Source organism: Leptonychotes weddellii, chromosome 10 (genome assembly GCF_054177405.1).
Source record: "Leptonychotes weddellii isolate Sample4059 chromosome 10, ASM5417740v2, whole genome shotgun sequence".
Lineage (NCBI taxonomy): Eukaryota > Metazoa > Chordata > Mammalia > Carnivora > Phocidae > Leptonychotes > Leptonychotes weddellii.
The window spans coordinates 12,859,215-12,874,874 of NC_138378.1; the positions used below are offsets into that span (position 1 = coordinate 12,859,215).

Genomic DNA, 15,660 nt, shown 5'->3' on the forward strand with positions numbered 1-15,660 from the left:
CTCTTTTAATCCATCCTGCAACATGAGTGGGATCTGAATTCCTAGCTGGCATTTTTGAGACCACTGCAACTGCCCCACAGCTACTTTTCCAACCACAGCTTTTGTAAACTCCCCTTATAAACAGCTGGGCTTTAAGCCAGGCCCCAGCCTTCCCCTCTCCTCATTTCCTCTGCCCTGACACTCCCCCCACCCCCCACTCAATCTACTGAAATTAAGTTAATTCTTAAAGTTTAAGGCACACAAATGTTTCACAAATGTGTATTATTATCTCCCATGGATCTTCTAAGTCCTAAAATTTAATGCCCCTGACTTATCACACTCCCCAGCTGGCTTAAGCTCGCAGAAGAAAAAGCCCATGAGAGATTTCTTTATCTTTGTGGTTCTATGATTGCCCAGCACCGGGTTGGAATAAGATAAATTAATCTGTTCAATAGAAGTAAACAGGTGGGGGCGCCCGGGTGGCTCAGTCGTTTAGCGTCTACCTTCGGCTCTGGTCATGATCCCAGCGTCCTGGGATGGAGTCCCGATGGAGCCCCTCATCAGGCTCCCTGGTCGCGGGAAGCCTGCTTCTCCCTCTCCCACCTCCCCCTGCTTGTGCCCCCTCTCTCGCTGTCTCTGTCAAATAAGTAAATAAAATCTTAAAAAAAAGTAAACAGGTGGCTATTTTCCAGCTGCCCCGGGTACGCATGCCTCCGCAGCACGCACCGGGACTCCAGAGCGAGGCCGATGGAGCGCAAGAGATAAGCTAAGGGGCGCCTGGGTGGCTCAGTTGGTTAAAGCGACTGCCTTCGGCTCAGGTCATGATCCTGGAGTCCCTGAATCGAGTCCCGCATCGGGCTCCCTGCTCGGCAGGGAGTCTGCTTCTCCCTCTGACCCTCCCCCTCATGTGCTCTCTCTCTCATTCTCTCTCTCAAATAAATAAATAAAATCTAAAAAAAAAAAAAAAAAAAAAAGAGATAAGCTAAGACAGCACAGGGGTTGCTCAGCGCTGGGTCTCCAGGACGGTGCCAGCGGGCCCACCTCCGGAGCCCCGCCCCACCCCGCCCCGCCGCCGGCAGGTCCCGCCCCGCCGCCGGCAGGCCCCGCCCCCGGCGTCTTTCGGCGGAAGTGCCCCCCGGTGGCGGCGCTCGGCCCGGCACTTCCGGCCGGATGATCCGGCCCGGAATGCTTGCGGCGGAGGTGAGTGGGCGCGCCGCGGGCCCTGCGCGCGCTCCCGAGGGCGGGGGACGGCCGGCCCGGGCCGGGAAGCGGGGTCCAGGCCGGGCTCTGCGCGCCGCAGCCCGCCCGAGCTCCTGTCCTTCCCGGGCCTCCGTGTCCGCGCCGTGGAGGGGCCGGGGCCTCCACTCGCCCTTCCCGGCCGCCTGCGCTCGCGGCGACGAGCCGGGCCCCGACCCGGGCGGACCTGCACGGACGCGGCCCAGCCCGCCGAGAGCCGCATCCCGCGGTGGGGTGGGAGTGCGGGGCGCGCAGTAAACACGTGGGCAAACAGGGCAACGTCAGCTGGTGGGAGGTGCCAAGAGGATGAGGAGCGGGCCCTCGAGGAGGGTTCAGCCGAGCAAAGGTCCGCGCAAAGGTCCGTGGGAGAGGGAACGGCTAGTGCAAAGAAGGACGCGGGCTCGACGGGCCTGGCAAGCGGCCAAGGGCCAGCGTGGCGGGCTCCGGGGCAGTGGCGGGAGAACGAGGTTGCAGACACGGGCAGAGGCCAGATGGTTTAAGGCCTCCTCGCGGGCCTGCTCGGGGCTTGGGATTCGCTCTATGAGGGCGTGGTCTGCTGTCAGTGCGTAAGCCTTCACTCCCGCTGCTGTGTGGACTCCTGGCTGTGTCGGGGAAAAGGAGGAAGTAGGGACACCAGTTAGGAGACCGCTGCAGTCCCTAGGTGAGAGATCAGCGTGCCTTAGACTGATGGCCGAGCGCAGGTGAAGACGGGTAGCTGGTCCACAGGGATCTGGGAGGAGGAACTGACAGGATAGGGTTGGAGGAAGGAAGGAAAGAGTGGTCAAGGATGAGTTCATCATTCATTTGGGGACTTAGGCTTAAGTAACCAGGTGTATTGTGCTGGCATTTACTAATAACTTTGGAATAGGTTGGGGGCACCTTCAGTTTGAGGTATCTTGGGTGGAGCTACCAAGGAGACTCTTCGATGTACCAGCCTGGAGCTGGCAGAAAAGGGTAGGGCTAATGAAAAGAATTTAGAAATCACTGGAATGTCCATCAGATGGGATGAGATTACTCAGGGGAGAATGAACTTCCACAGGTTGGTTGACAGGAGGAGCCAGCAAAGAAGTCCAGGAGTCCAGAAAAGCAGAAGAAAAAGCAGGAGAGGGGCGCCTGGGTGGCTCAGATGGTTAAGCGTCTGCCTTCGGCTCGGGTCATGATCCCAGGGTCCTGGCATCGAGCCCTGCATCAGGCTCCCTGCTCAGCGGGAGGCCTGCTTCTCCCTCTCCCACTCCCCCCTGCTCATGCTCTCTCTCTCTCTGTATCTCTGTGTCTTGAATGAATAAATAAAATCTTGAAAAGAAAAAGCAGGGGAGTGTGGTGGGCATCCAAGAGGCTTTAGCAGGAGGAGGAAGTGGTCAGTTTTTAAGGTGCTGATGAAAACAGAGACTTGGTCCTCAGAGGGGCAACAAGGAGGAAGGTGTGGTGACTCAGTGGAGCAGTGGGGACAGGCTGAAGTGAGTCTGGGCTGCAAGAGAGCAAGGATGGTAGTGCTGGGGGCCCTGGGAGAGTTTTGCTGTAAGGGGGCCAGGAGGGGCGTAAGCCCCTGTCACAAGCCACCATCAAGCGCTGTACTGGATGCCATTGACTCCCCTCCCAAGATGCAGATGATTTTATCCTCCTTTACTGGAAACTGAGGTCCAGAGTTCAGATCATTCGGGGGTCCCAATGTTCACAGAGGAGCCAGGACTGGATCCCAGGTCTTTCTCACTCCAAGCCCACACTTGCACCACTAAACTGCACTGCCCACATTACAGTCACAGAGATTGAGGGGAGCCAGGTGCTCCGGGGGGCTGGGCACCAACTCTACCCTGGTGTGGCTGCCACCCCAGCTAGGCTGCCCCCTGGAGAGTAATGCAGAATATGGAATTCCTTTCTTGGCAGGTGAGATTTGAAAAAGAGCATTTGCCCCTTTAAAAGCCTGGTTTCCCTTATCATAAAAGAAGGGTGGGGACCTTATCAGTTACACATCTCTATTTCCAGTGCTAGGTATACAATGGTGCTTAATAAATGGCCATTGAGTAAATGGCTAGATGATTTCCAAGAGCCTCTCTATCTGAGGACCGATTTTGTGTTTGGGGTTAGGTGACTGAATGACAGTAAGAGAACGAGAGTTGTTAACTTGGAGGCAGTGCTCCCTGTGGGCTGAGGTAGTCATAGGGACTTTCTGGAGGTGGGGGACCTGGACTGGCTGAAGAAAGGGTGGGATTTGAACAGGAGGTAGGGAGTGGGGGTTGGCACAGATTGCCCTGTTGGAGCAGGAACTGCGCCAAAAGCAGAAGATGTGAGAAGTTGACTCACAGAAAGGTACAGACTGCCCTGCCATGGGTGGGAACCCCGGGGAGCAGGTGCTAGAAGGTAGAATGCACTGTGGTTGCCTGTGTGGTGTAAGTAGTCATTCTCAGCAGGGAGCACTTTTGCCCCCCATGACATTTGACCACGTCTGGAGACATTTTTGGTTGTCACAACTTGGGATGAGGAGGAGGGGCTGCTCTAGGCATCTAGTAGGTAGAGACCAGGATCGCTCCTGGACATCTCACAATGCACAAAGAATGATCTGGTCCCAAGTATCAATAATGCCAAGATTGAGAAACCCGGGTATAGGGAAAGAATATGGGCCTTAAGGTCTGTTAGGCATAGATTTGGTGCCCATGTACCCTGCTCTCCAGCTGTGCCGGCAGGAACCTGTGGGGGGAAGGTGCGGGCAGAAGTAGAGGAGACTAACCTGTCGTGTTGTATTGCGGGGGGAGAGGACGGTGGCCTGGAGGGCAGTGGTGGTCAGGAGACGTGACCATATTGGGGATCTTTTTTTAAGACTGAGATGACAATATTCGCTGATTGAAGGTGGGCTGAGGGAGCAAGGACTCAGGATGGGAACAAGATTTCTGGCCTGAGCATCCAGGTGAATGGAGGTGCCCCTGGCTGGGGTGGGAAGAGGGGCAGGTTTGCACAGCTCCTGGGAAACGAGTCAGTGCTGGACAGGCCGGGGGTGAGTGCCTGGCATTAGACATCCAGGCGTGGACAGACGAGTAGGCCACTGGAGATTCTTCTGGAGGTGACGGGGAGATGTCAACGTACTGATAATAAAAGGTCGCTGAGAATAGAATGTGTTTCAGTACGTCAGTTCTGGGTACAAGGATGCTAGAAGTCACAGTGAAGCAGCTGGTGCTCCCACCACCCGCGGGACCTCGGGGAACGTGCTGGCCACCGTGCACAGCGCCGTGGCCATGCTGGGCCGCTGCTCTAGATGGTGTGGTTTCTCCAGACTCGTTATCAAAAACAGTTACATCAAAAACATGTGCATGGCAAACATACTCTTGGAAATTGTAGTGCATAGGAGAACCATGGAAAAACTGCTCTGTATCACAGATAAAACAGTTGGGTTCTTGGGGCGCCTGGCTGTCTCAGTCAGTAGGGCGTGTGACTCTTGATCTCAGGGGTGTGAGTTCGAGCCCCATGCTGGGGATAGAATTTATCTATTTATTTTATTTATTATTTTTTTTAATTTTTTTTTTTTTAAGATTTTATTTATTTGCGAGAGAGAGAATGAGAGACAGAGAGCATGAGAGGGAGGAGGGTCAGAGGGAGAAGCAGACTCCCTGCTGAGCAGGGAGCCTGATGTGGGACTCGATCCCGGGACTCCGGGATCATGACCTGAGCCGAAGGCAGTTGCTTAACCAACTGAGCCACCCAGGTGCCCCTATCTATTTATTTTTTTAAACATTTTTTTTTCCTAAAGATTTTATTTATATATTTGACACAGAGAGCGCACAAGCAGGGGGAGCGGCAGGCAGAGGGGGAAGGAGAAGCAGGCTCCCCGCTGAGCAGAGAGCCCAATGCGGGGCTTGATCCCAGGACCCTGGGATCATGACCTGAGCCAAAGGCAGCAGCCTAACCAACTGAGCCACCCAGGCGCCCTAGAATTTACTTAAAAACAAAAAAGCAAAACACAGTTGTGTTTGAGGTTCAGGTAATTATAAGTCTTATACCTACATGGATTGTCAAGGTTACAAAGGATGCAGAGCAGTTCTTAGTTATGTGGACCGTCGCTCTCAGGGACCCCCCCCCCCGCCACCATATCACTAAAAGCTAGGAGAGTTCCCCCAAAACACCCCCACAGGTTTCCGAAGTTCCCCTCACGAGGACCTCAGCCCTACCATATCCTTCCAGCAAAGCCTTATGCTAGCTCCCAGTTTGCCTCGGGGGAGGGCGGTGATACCCAGCTTCCAGCATACAGAGGTGAATGAGATGACTCCCTTCAGAAAGGACTGGAGGTGGGGAAAGCAGGGTATGTTGGATCAGATGGTCCTAGGAAGGCTTCCAGGAGGTGGCATTTCAGCAGGTTGGGAATGTCTCAGAGGAGGAGATGGTGACTGAAGGGACACACACATGAAGCAGCAGGTGGGATAGCTGTGGACCTAGGTCAGCCTGGTCTCCTCAAAGCTCGTGTGCTCTGGACCCTCATTAGGGTTGCCTAGATTGATAGGCTGGGAGTGGTTTAGTTAGGCAAGACCCTAAAGCAGGCACAGCCTCTATGGGAGTGGTCCCTTAGAGGCTAAGGGCAGGGTAGGTTGGTTTCCTGGTTTCCTGGTCCATTTTTAATGCCTTAAAGATCAGATCAGTGCCCTGAAAACCAAGTGCCCACTCTCTTGCACTGAGTCATCGAACCATACGGACAACTCACAGTGTGCCCAGTGGGCGCAAGACTACCATGAGGTAGTCCAGGAAGACAGGAGCGCACAGCCTCCCAGGGGACAGACACCACTCAGATGGGCATGCCCTACACAGGTGCACTGAAGGGAAAGTAGGGGAGCTGGGGGAGCACCCAATCAAGGAGGGGTTGTCCCTGAGGAAGCAGCGGTTGAGCTGAAGTTGAGTAACATCAGCTGAGAGAGGACTGGAGGGTAGGCAGCGTGTCCGTTCCTTCAGGCAGTAGGAGAGAGCCTGTGTGTTTGGGGAACTGAGGCAGTGGTGGGGTGGGGACAGAGAGCCCAGAGCTGAGGCTGGAGAGGCCAGCAGGGACAGGTCAGGAAGGCTCTTGGTCTTTATCATAAGAGCGCTGGGAGCCACTGAAGGGCTGACATCTGATCTGACATGATCAGATTTACGATTTTAAAGGGTCACTTTGGCGGCAATTCATAGAGAACAGCTTGAGGCGACAGAGTGGATGTGGCTGGAGCTCTGTGAGCCCATGGCTGGGCCTGCGCCCCTTCCTGCCTCCCCCCACCCCCGGGTCCGCTTTGGTCTGCTCTCTGTGGGCAGGGGTGGGGCGGACCAAGTCGGGCAGCCCTCGCTCTGCCGGGCCGCCCAAGCTTCCTTTCCATTCCTCTAGCCTCGGACCTGGAGACCTGTGAGGCCTGTGTCCACTTAATCATGGAGAGGGTTGGCTCGGGCCACCAGCCCCTCGGGTGAGGCCTCTGCCTGGGGCTCCGTGGATGGTTCCGAATCATGGAGGCGAAGAGGACTCCTCCAGCCAGGAGACCTTGTTGAAAGTCGTGGCCCAGCTCGGCCGGCTCTCCCTGCGGCTGTTTTCGGGAGGGGTGCCTGCCCCCACTGACCCAGAGCGAGGGAGTTGGAGCTTCCCCGGATGGGGAGGTGGGCCCTCGACGTGGCCTATGTGTGGAAGGCGGTGTTGACTCTGGGGCTGGTCCTTCTCTACTACTGCTTCTCCATCGGCATCACCTTCTACAACAAATGGCTGACGAAGGTAATGGCAGGCCTTGCAGTGCGGGGCGCTGGTGAGGAGGGGGCTGCGCCATGGCCCCCGCGTCCCCGAATCTTTAGCAGCGGGTGGCACCGGCTTCAACTAATCAGACTGGAAGCCAGTCACACCAGTGATGGGACAGGGCCCTAGAGCCCTGCTGCGCCAGGGGTTCCCCTCAAACGTGTGGATCGAGGGGAAATCGGGAAGGCGGGGAGACAGCGAGGATGAGCTGGGGTAACTTGGGATTAAGGCAGCAGCTGTTTACCAACCGGCAGAGAAGGACTTCAGTATTTTCGTGACCGGTTGGGCCACACTGGCCAGCGCCAGCTGTGACCTGGGGGGCGGGGGGCTGGAGCAGGAGGCTGACAGGCCTGTGGAAGCCGTGGGGACAGCACCGTGGTCCGACTGAGCCCTGGTCTGCCACCTGCTCTCGGCCTGGTCTCCACAACTGGAACTATGGGGCTCTCACCCCAAGTGACTGCAATGTCGGGGGCGGGGGAAGCCCCCTGGCCGCTGTAGAGCCCTGAGGAAGCACCCAGTTAGCGCCGCTGCCTGCAGTGGGGGGTCATGGGGGGCTGAGAACCCGCCCGGTTGTCTCTGCTCTGGGTCCCGTAGAGCTTCCACTTCCCGCTCTTCATGACGATGCTGCACCTGGCCGTGATCTTCCTGTTCTCTGCCCTGTCCAGGGCCCTTGTTCAGTGCTCCAGCCACAGGGCCCGTGTGGTGCTGAGCTGGACGGACTACCTCAGGAGAGTAGCTCCCACAGGTACGTGGCCGTGGGGCGGCCGTGGGCGGGGGAGGCCTGGAGGGGGGTCGCGTGGAAGCTGTGGGCTAAGAACAAGGAGCCTTGGTGGCTTGGAGCAGAGGCCCTCTCCACCCCGCCCCCCCTCACTCCTCTCTGCCTGCCTCCCCCCAGCCCTACTGCTGCCTCTTGTGTCCTCCCTGCCCCCCCCCCACATACACACAACACGCACGCACGCTCACACGCACCGGGAAGAGCCCCCCATGCAGCACCGGCCTTGACCGGCGCGCCGAGCCCGCGCCTGCTCTCACCTTGCCGCGGCGGGACAGTGGGGGGCACCTCGGGGCACAGAGCAGGGACCCAGCCCGGGCCCAGCGGGGAGGGCCTCCCAGAGCGTGGGCTGCAATGGCCGAGCGTTTCGTGCCTGTGCAGGTCTGCAGCGGGACGGAAAGCATCTCGGGGCGCTGGGAGCTCCGCGCTGGTGAGGAAACGTGGGCGGAGAGGGTGGCAGGGACAGATCCTGGAGGGGGACCAGGTCCTCCACGAGGGGTGCGCCTTCCATCCTGAGGGAGGAGAAGCCGCTCTGAAGAGTTGCTCATGAGGGATGCTGGGACCAGACACATTAATCCTCTTCCTGGGGGGCATTCCCAGCACTTACCGATCAGAACGGCCTGAGCCCCTAATGGTGGAGCTGCACCCCCTCCCTTTGTGGGCCAGGAGTTAGCCCTTCAGTTGCTGTGAGTGAAAGGAAGGCCCAAGGGCCCGAGAGAAAGCCGGGTGTCCAGGGCAAAGCAGGGGGCGCTCGGGGGCCTCATGGAAGTGTTTGAACACCTGGCCCGCCCATGCCGGCCCGCCCTGGCTGTGTGTCCGGTGGGCGCCCCTGTCTCCACAGCCCTGGCGACGGCGCTTGACGTGGGCTTGTCCAACTGGAGCTTCCTCTACATCACCGTCTCGCTGTGAGTACCAGCCCCCCGCCTCCCGCCAGGCTCAGGCTCAGGCTCTGTCTGACCCTGTCCAGGCGCCCCCCGGGCCTGGGGGCCGGCCACGCCACCACTCTCTGGGAGTGGCGCCTGCTCTCAGCTCCGCCCTGACAGCCAGCAGCGCTCTGGGAAGTTGACGGGCTCTGAGGGGTGCTGTGCCTGCCTTCCCTGGGGGCCTGGGGGAGCCAGGCGCTGGGCAGAATGGCACCAGTCATGCCGGGGAGGAAGGGCACTGACCTGCACAGAGAGGCAGGTGTAACAGCTGTTTCTCATCTCTGGCCTTGTACTTCAGGGTACACAATCCCTGCCTTCTCTTTTCCCCCTTCCCTCCTTCCTTCCTGATCCTGGTCTCCACGGAGGAGCAGATAAGTAAGAGGACTCACTGAGCCCAGGGTTCACCTGCAGCCTCTTCTCTCTGGCGATAGTCAGAGGCCCCTTCGTCGGAGGTTTCTTCCAATTAAAGGTCACATACCAGCCCAGATGACTCAGGCCGCCTTCCTTTGGTCTTTTGTACCCTGATTGCCCAGCTGCCCTGAGCAGAGCCGGTTGCCCTCAGGGAAGTCAGGTCCCCACAGCCTCCCACCCTTTCCAGCACAGTCAGTGGGCTCCTCTCCCGGTGGTGGGTCTGAGCCCTGGGCCCCGGCACTGCATCGTGGCTAATTTGTCCTTGCAGGTACACAATGACCAAGTCTTCCGCTGTCCTCTTCATCTTGATCTTCTCCCTGATCTTCAAGCTGGAGGAGCTGGTGAGGCCCCAGCTCCCCTGGTCCCTCCTATCCCTGCAGATGCTAAGACTAAAAAGGGTGTCTGAGCAGTGGCTTGTCACTGTGTGTGACAGAGGAGACGAGCCCAGCCCAGGTGGCGGTAACTCCTGTCGCTGAGGAAGGACCTAGGACAGGCCACTGCTGAGAATACTTAGCAACCGGCGTGGCAGGTGTAATGACCAAAAGAGTGACAGAAAGAGAAAGGGTTCAAGGATAGGGGCCAGATGCAGCCAGGTCCCGGAGGCAGTCGCCCTTTATTTGCGAGGTCCAGGGTACTAGGGGACCTCCCGGGGGCCTAGAACAGCTGTAGGAAAGCACATCAGAAGGTTAGATCAAGGAGGGATGCTGGGTACATGTCCACTGAATGTCAGCCCTGCCTACGTTGATGGGAAGGAGCTGGCCGGGACCCCCAAGGTCACAGGGAAGAAGGGTTTCTTGCCCCAGAGTCAGCCAACACAGCTCCTGAGCCCAAACTCCAGGGTTGAGCAACTCAGGACCCTGCAGTCAGTGGCCCCTGCTCACCACCCTGATAGCGTGCGGCACTGGTCCTGGTGGTCCTCCTCATCGCCGGGGGCCTCTTCATGTTCACCTACAAGTCCACGCAATTCAACGTGGAGGGCTTTGCCTTGGTGCTGGGGGCCTCATTCATCGGTGGCATTCGCTGGACCCTCACCCAGATGCTCCTGCAGAAGGCGGAACTTGGTGAGAGAGGGCCCCGGGCACCAGGCAGGGTGGAGGCAGGCTGGGCCTGATGACTCACCCCCCGCCCTCATTCTGCAGGGCTCCAGAACCCCATCGACACCATGTTCCACCTGCAGCCACTCATGTTTCTGGGGCTCTTCCCTCTCTTCGCCATCTTTGAAGGTACGTTGGGTCGTCCATCTTGGGGGCACCTCACTACAACAGATCCCCCTTCCTTGCTCGGAGCCCACCTCCGTGGTAGCTGCAGAGGTTATAGAGATCAAAGATGCGGTCTATCCATTGGCAGAGCCTGGTCTAAGGGCTGGACAGACGTTAAAGCAGGTGGCTGGCATCCAGCCTGATAAATGCTTACGCAGAAAGTGTATGTAAAAGACAACAGCCGATCATGACAGTGGATGTGTACAGCCTGGGAGCTATGCCAGGGCTCTTCTGACCTTTTTTTTTTTAAGATTGATTGATTTATTTATTAGAGAACATGAGCGGGGGGAAGAGCAGAGGGAGAGGGAGAAGCAGGCTCCCTGCTGAACAGGGAGCCTGACGCGGGGCTCGATCCCGGGTCTCCAAAGTCATGACCTGAACTGAAGGCAGACGCTTAACCGACTGAGCCCCCCAGGTACCCCTGTTCTGATCATTTTAAACATACTAATTCTTATACTCCCCCAAACCCCATGTGGCAGTACCAGCATTATTTCCATCCTGCAGGTCAAAGAAACAAGTGGAGAGAAGTAAAGATAACCTGGCCCAACGAGCCAGAGTTTGGTTCCAGCAGCTGGTTCCTGAGTCCTTCCTCTTAACCGTGATGTGTTCTGTCTCTTAGAAGGAGCAGAGGGCCAGGAATTCTTTCAGGATGCTAGGGTGGAAAGCCAAGTCAAAAAGACTTCCCAGGCCATGTATTTTGGAGGCTGGGGGAGGCTTTGCTGGGCTAACGGGCACAGGGCATAGCAGGAAAGCATCAGTAGGTTCCGAGGGTGGAAGTGTGTGGGATGGTCTGTGTGGCCCTGGCCGTGGCGCAGTGGCTGGGTAGGGGGGACCCCCCCCACCCACCATCACCTCCCAGAGAAGAGGAAAGGCAGGGAGTACTGTCCAGGCTGCAAGTGCACGCCTCCTTCCTTCCTTCCTCCCTCCCGGGTTTCGAGATTAGTCTCTGTCCCTGTTTATCCTTCTTCCCTGAGTCCCTTCCTTCTGTCCTCGGCGTCATTACAGAGAATTCTGTCCCACATCCATTTAAGTTTCAAGCCGTGAAGCGTCTCGAACCTCCCTGAGAAAATGATTCTGCAGCCCCCCTTTTTCTTCCAGTTAACGTCTCCCCCCCGCCACCCTCGCCTTCTGCCCCCTCCCGTCCTGGCCACGGACACCCTTCCCCATCCCTGCACACCCTCAGCCAAAAGCCCTGGTCGTCGTCACTTAGTAAAGCTGCATGGATTTAGCTCCTTTAATCTTTTCTGGTAAATTAATCCCCCAAGCGCCTTCATTACTTATGTTGCTCTTTCCCGAATTCCCTTCAATTTGCTGACGCCTTTGCAGTACGGCTGAGCCCAGCACCAGACAAGATGTCTTACATCGGGAGGCTGTTTGTCCGGGAGGGCCTGTCACTCTGCATTTCTCTGGTGCTTCCCTCCAAAACCTCAGCGAGCCCGGCCCGCCTCCAGGTCCCACAGGTGTCACCGCTGTGCTTCGCGCGGGGCCTTTCCTGCGCACAGCCACGGAGTCACTCTGAGGGACGGTGTGGGAGCGCCAGGAATCCTCTAGAAGTCATGCCAGACTCGGTGTGTGGGTGCCCGTAGGGGTGTCTCGAGAACAAGGCTTTGTCCTATATTTGTGTGTGGGCGTTTGCTTTTTGGGAATTGTTCCCCACGTTATACTGTCTGTCTGAGGAATGCAGGTCTAGTCGAAATGCTCTCACTGGGGGAGCGGGTCCCGAGAGGGGGCACGTCTCAGCCTCGTCCCACAGCTGTGTGATGGCAAGAGCCGGCTTAAAGTGGAGAAGGTTTGGGAGGATAAAATGAGGCCCTGTTGATAGGTGGCCCCCCTGACATTGAGAGCGAGGGCTCGCCCTGGAGTCCGGGGCGCTGATACTCATCACTCATCACCCAATGGGCTGCCCCACCTCTCTTTGGCCCACTACTTACCACAGCTGCAGAGGCCACGTGAAGTCACGCTCCTTCCCAAAGACAGGTCGGTACCGTGGGAGGACAGAGGCTTCTGTCCGATTTTCTGTGCGGTGCCAGGCCCTCCACCCTAGCCCACAGGCTCTCGGGGGGGCCCTCGCTGCTTCCCCAGGTCCCCAGGTGTCAGGCCGTCCGCACAGCGTTCTCTTCCACCTGCCATCCCCCTCCTCGGGGCCACAGTGAGTGCACAGGTGTGCGGGGGCCGTGACTGCCCCATGCTGGGTCTCCTGCTCCCTGGGGACACCAGCACGTGGCCTCCCACTCTCTCCCTCTGCTTTCAGGTCTCCATTTGTCCACGTCTGAGAAGATCTTCCGTTTCCAGGACACCGGGCTGCTCCTGGGGGTACTAGGGAGCCTCTTCCTTGGAGGGATCCTCGCCTTCGGTCTGGGCTTCTCTGAGTTCCTCCTGGTCTCCAGAACCTCCAGCCTCACTCTCTCCATTGCTGGCATTTTTAAGGTACAGACTTGGGGGTGGTTCCAGTCCTGTCTTACAGCGCGGCCCCCAAGCTCAGTAGCAGCTTCTGTCCCAGCTCCCATGCCCCAGACCCCAGAGAAGAGACAGAAGTGCCTGGTTAGGGTGCTGTGTGCCGTGCTCTTGTCTGAGACTCCCTGTCATCGGGGCTGCAGCCCCGGGCGGTGGAGGCGGTCCTCCCTGGTTCACAGATGGGTGGCTCCTCCACCAGGACACACAGCCAGCAGGTGGCCGAGCTGGGATTCTGACTCCACTGGGCCTGGCATGCATTCTCTTGTTACCATGAATGCCCACTCTGGTCGTTTGGTAGTGGCCTGGAGCCAAGGGTTGAGAAGCCCCGACCAGGCTCGTGGGGAAAGGGTTCCGTGATTGATTGGCGATGTCTGCCGTGGTTACAGCAAGGGACAGCGCTAGCATGCGTGCCCGGTGTTTGCCTGGTTTGTCTTTACTGCTGCCTGGCATCACACGTGCCTCTACTCCCAGACACCCCCCTCCCCTGCCACCCCTCACCCCACCCTGCTCGGGCCCATGGGGGCGGGGTGCAGTTTCTCCTTGACGAGACAGACGCTAATGCCGGAGCAGTGTTGCCTAAGGCCAGAATCATGTCTCCCCAAGGGGCTTAGGAAGAGGCGTGAGCTGTGGTTCTCAGAGTGAGTCATCCCACCAGTCCCATCGGCAGCCACCGTGTCTGCAGAACCCCGTGGCCAGTGTGTGTCCGGTGGAGCCCGGGGTGATGCTGCATTCCCCTGTGGCAGCGTTGCGCTCTCCATGTGTGGGTGCCTTCTGGAAGCACAACTCTCCTTCACTCTTCACTCCTGTGGACATGGCTGTGGGCTGGACACTCTGTGCTCCCAGCCCTGGGTCTGCTTTGCCTCTCTTAACACTGACAGGACACTGTGCAGGGCACCTCCCTTGCTGTGTCTTGGTAGCACGAAGGGAGGAAAGCATCGCAGGCAGGCCTGGTCCTCCGAGCTCAGGGAAGCCCTGTTTTTGCCCCGCTGGCCAGCCTGCCCTGGCCCCAGGAGCTCCGGCGGGTCAGGCTCTCCCCTGCCGTTGTGCCCGGTGCCCCTGCCGTCCACCCTCCTTGCGAAGGAGCCCACTCCCAACTGATCGCTTCCCCTTCCTGCCTCTCCGCCCTCAGGAAGTCTGCACTCTGCTGTTGGCAGCTCATCTGCTGGGGGATCAGATCAGCCTCCTGAACTGGCTGGGCTTCGCCCTCTGCCTCTCGGGCATATCCCTGCATGTTGCTCTCAAAGCCCTGCACTCCAGAGGTAACCCGAGCCCCTTTCAGAAGCCTCTTTTCTGATGATGCTCCCTGCTCCCCGTGTGACTCAGCCCCTCTGACCTCCCCTCCACCCAGTCCTGGGGCCCCAGCCACCCAGCCAAGAAAGGCAGGTGGCTCTCGGCTTGCCCAGAGCAGTTGCCGCTGGGTGGCTGTCTACGCAGTTCAGCTGCCTCCGCCTAGGCTGCCCCTCGGCCAGGAAGTCAGCCTCGTGGTTCTGCCACCACCACTCAGAAGATGGTTGTCTCCAGGGAGTGGGGGGAGTAGGGGGAGACCTGGGTGACTCAACACGCGCATCGGGGGGCACCAAGAAAGCCATGATCAGGTCTACAGCTGGTTTTTCTCTCTCCCCAGGTGATGGTGGCCCCAAACCCTTGAAGGGCCTGGGCTCCCACCCTGACCTGGAGCTGCTGCTTCGGAGCGGCCGGCCGGAGGAAGAGAACAATGAGGAGGAGGACTACTTTGGGGCCCAGGGGCAGCAGTGACCAGCCAGGAGACCTGCTGGGAACCAGGCTGCTCCCAAGCCTCACACCTCACAGCAGCCTGGGGACCCGGGTGGCTCTTCACAACAGCCGGGGAGCAGTGGGCCAGGACTCTCCCGGGCTGGGCCTCGGGGAGCACGGGACCACATGGCAGGGCTTGGTCAGGGAACTGGTCGAACAGAGGGGTGAGCATCAGACCAGAGCAGGGCCTAAGCCGCGCTGGAGTCACAGCGGGACAAGGGAGCGGGCTGGTCTCAGCTGCTTGCCAGGCTCTGACAGCCCAGGTGGTGATTTCCGGGGGAGAGCAGGTTTCTAAGGGGGCCGGGTTTAGACTGCGGAGCGGTTGGGAAGGGTTGATGGAGAGCCTGGAGCCTCATCACCTGGAGCCCGTCTTTTCTCAGTACAGGTCTATTTATAGTTTGGAAATAAAGGATTTACGGTCCACTGGCCACTTAGTGTTGCCTAGAGGGGTGGGGGCAGGAGGGGGCGGTGTGGGCCTTGCTCTCCTGTTCTTCCCCTGCCTGGGACCTTCAGATGACTGGTCAGACTCCAGGCTTCCTGCATCTCTTGTACTCCTCTTGGAGCCCCAGTGCGCTCTCTCGGGGCCCCAGCACACCTACAGGCAGGAAAAAATACGTGCGGAGCACTATTCTGGGGCTGTTAGTGCTTTCACAGCGTGGATTTGAATCCTGACTGTTACTTTGAGCTGTGTGACCTTGAGCAAATTACTTAACCTCTCTGTACCACAGTATTTTTCTCTGTGAAATGGGAATAATTATCTCAGTTGTTCAGATCGAGTCAATATTGATAACAGATTAAATGTTATATATATAAGTGTTTATTTTGCAAATTCTTTCAACAACCATGGAATCAAGACCCTAAATGAGTGCCGGAACTAGGATTCACGGCCAGGTCCGTATGCCACGCGTATGCCCATGGAATGTGGATGGAATGGCTTACGGGCCTTCTGGGACCTGAGCTTTCTGCTCACCTACCTTGGACCAGTCACGCCGCCCCTCTACACTGTAGGCCTTCTAAGACGGGAGGGCTGGGCCCAGATCCTGGCTCTGATTGGCCAGGGTTCCGAAGCCTGGCCTCCGCCCGCCGGCCAGCCCCCCCTCCCCCCCCGCCCCCGCCCCCGCCCCCGCC

The 15,660-nt window shown here is 58.3% G+C and overlaps 1 protein-coding gene across 2 annotated transcripts; it reads left to right on the top strand.

The window, feature by feature from the left end:
- Positions 1-1,092: 1,092 nt before the first annotated feature.
- Positions 1,093-15,345, top strand: SLC35H1 (solute carrier family 35 member H1). Of its 2 annotated transcripts, none has more exons than XM_081832646.1 (10): positions 1,093-1,179; positions 6,548-6,922; positions 7,535-7,685; positions 8,554-8,617; positions 9,315-9,387; positions 9,939-10,107; positions 10,186-10,269; positions 12,557-12,732; positions 13,889-14,018; positions 14,384-15,345. In XM_081832646.1, the coding sequence occupies exons 2-10, from the start codon at positions 6,803-6,805 to the stop codon at positions 14,512-14,514; spliced, it is 1,098 nt and encodes a 365-aa protein (XP_081688772.1). In that variant the 5' UTR covers positions 1,093-1,179; positions 6,548-6,802; the 3' UTR covers positions 14,515-15,345. The 2 variants fall into 2 exon arrangements, with proteins under 2 accessions (XP_081688772.1, XP_081688773.1); XM_081832647.1 differs by lacking the exon at positions 1,093-1,179 and adding an exon at positions 1,656-1,876.
- The last annotated feature ends 315 nt before the right edge of the window (positions 15,346-15,660 follow it).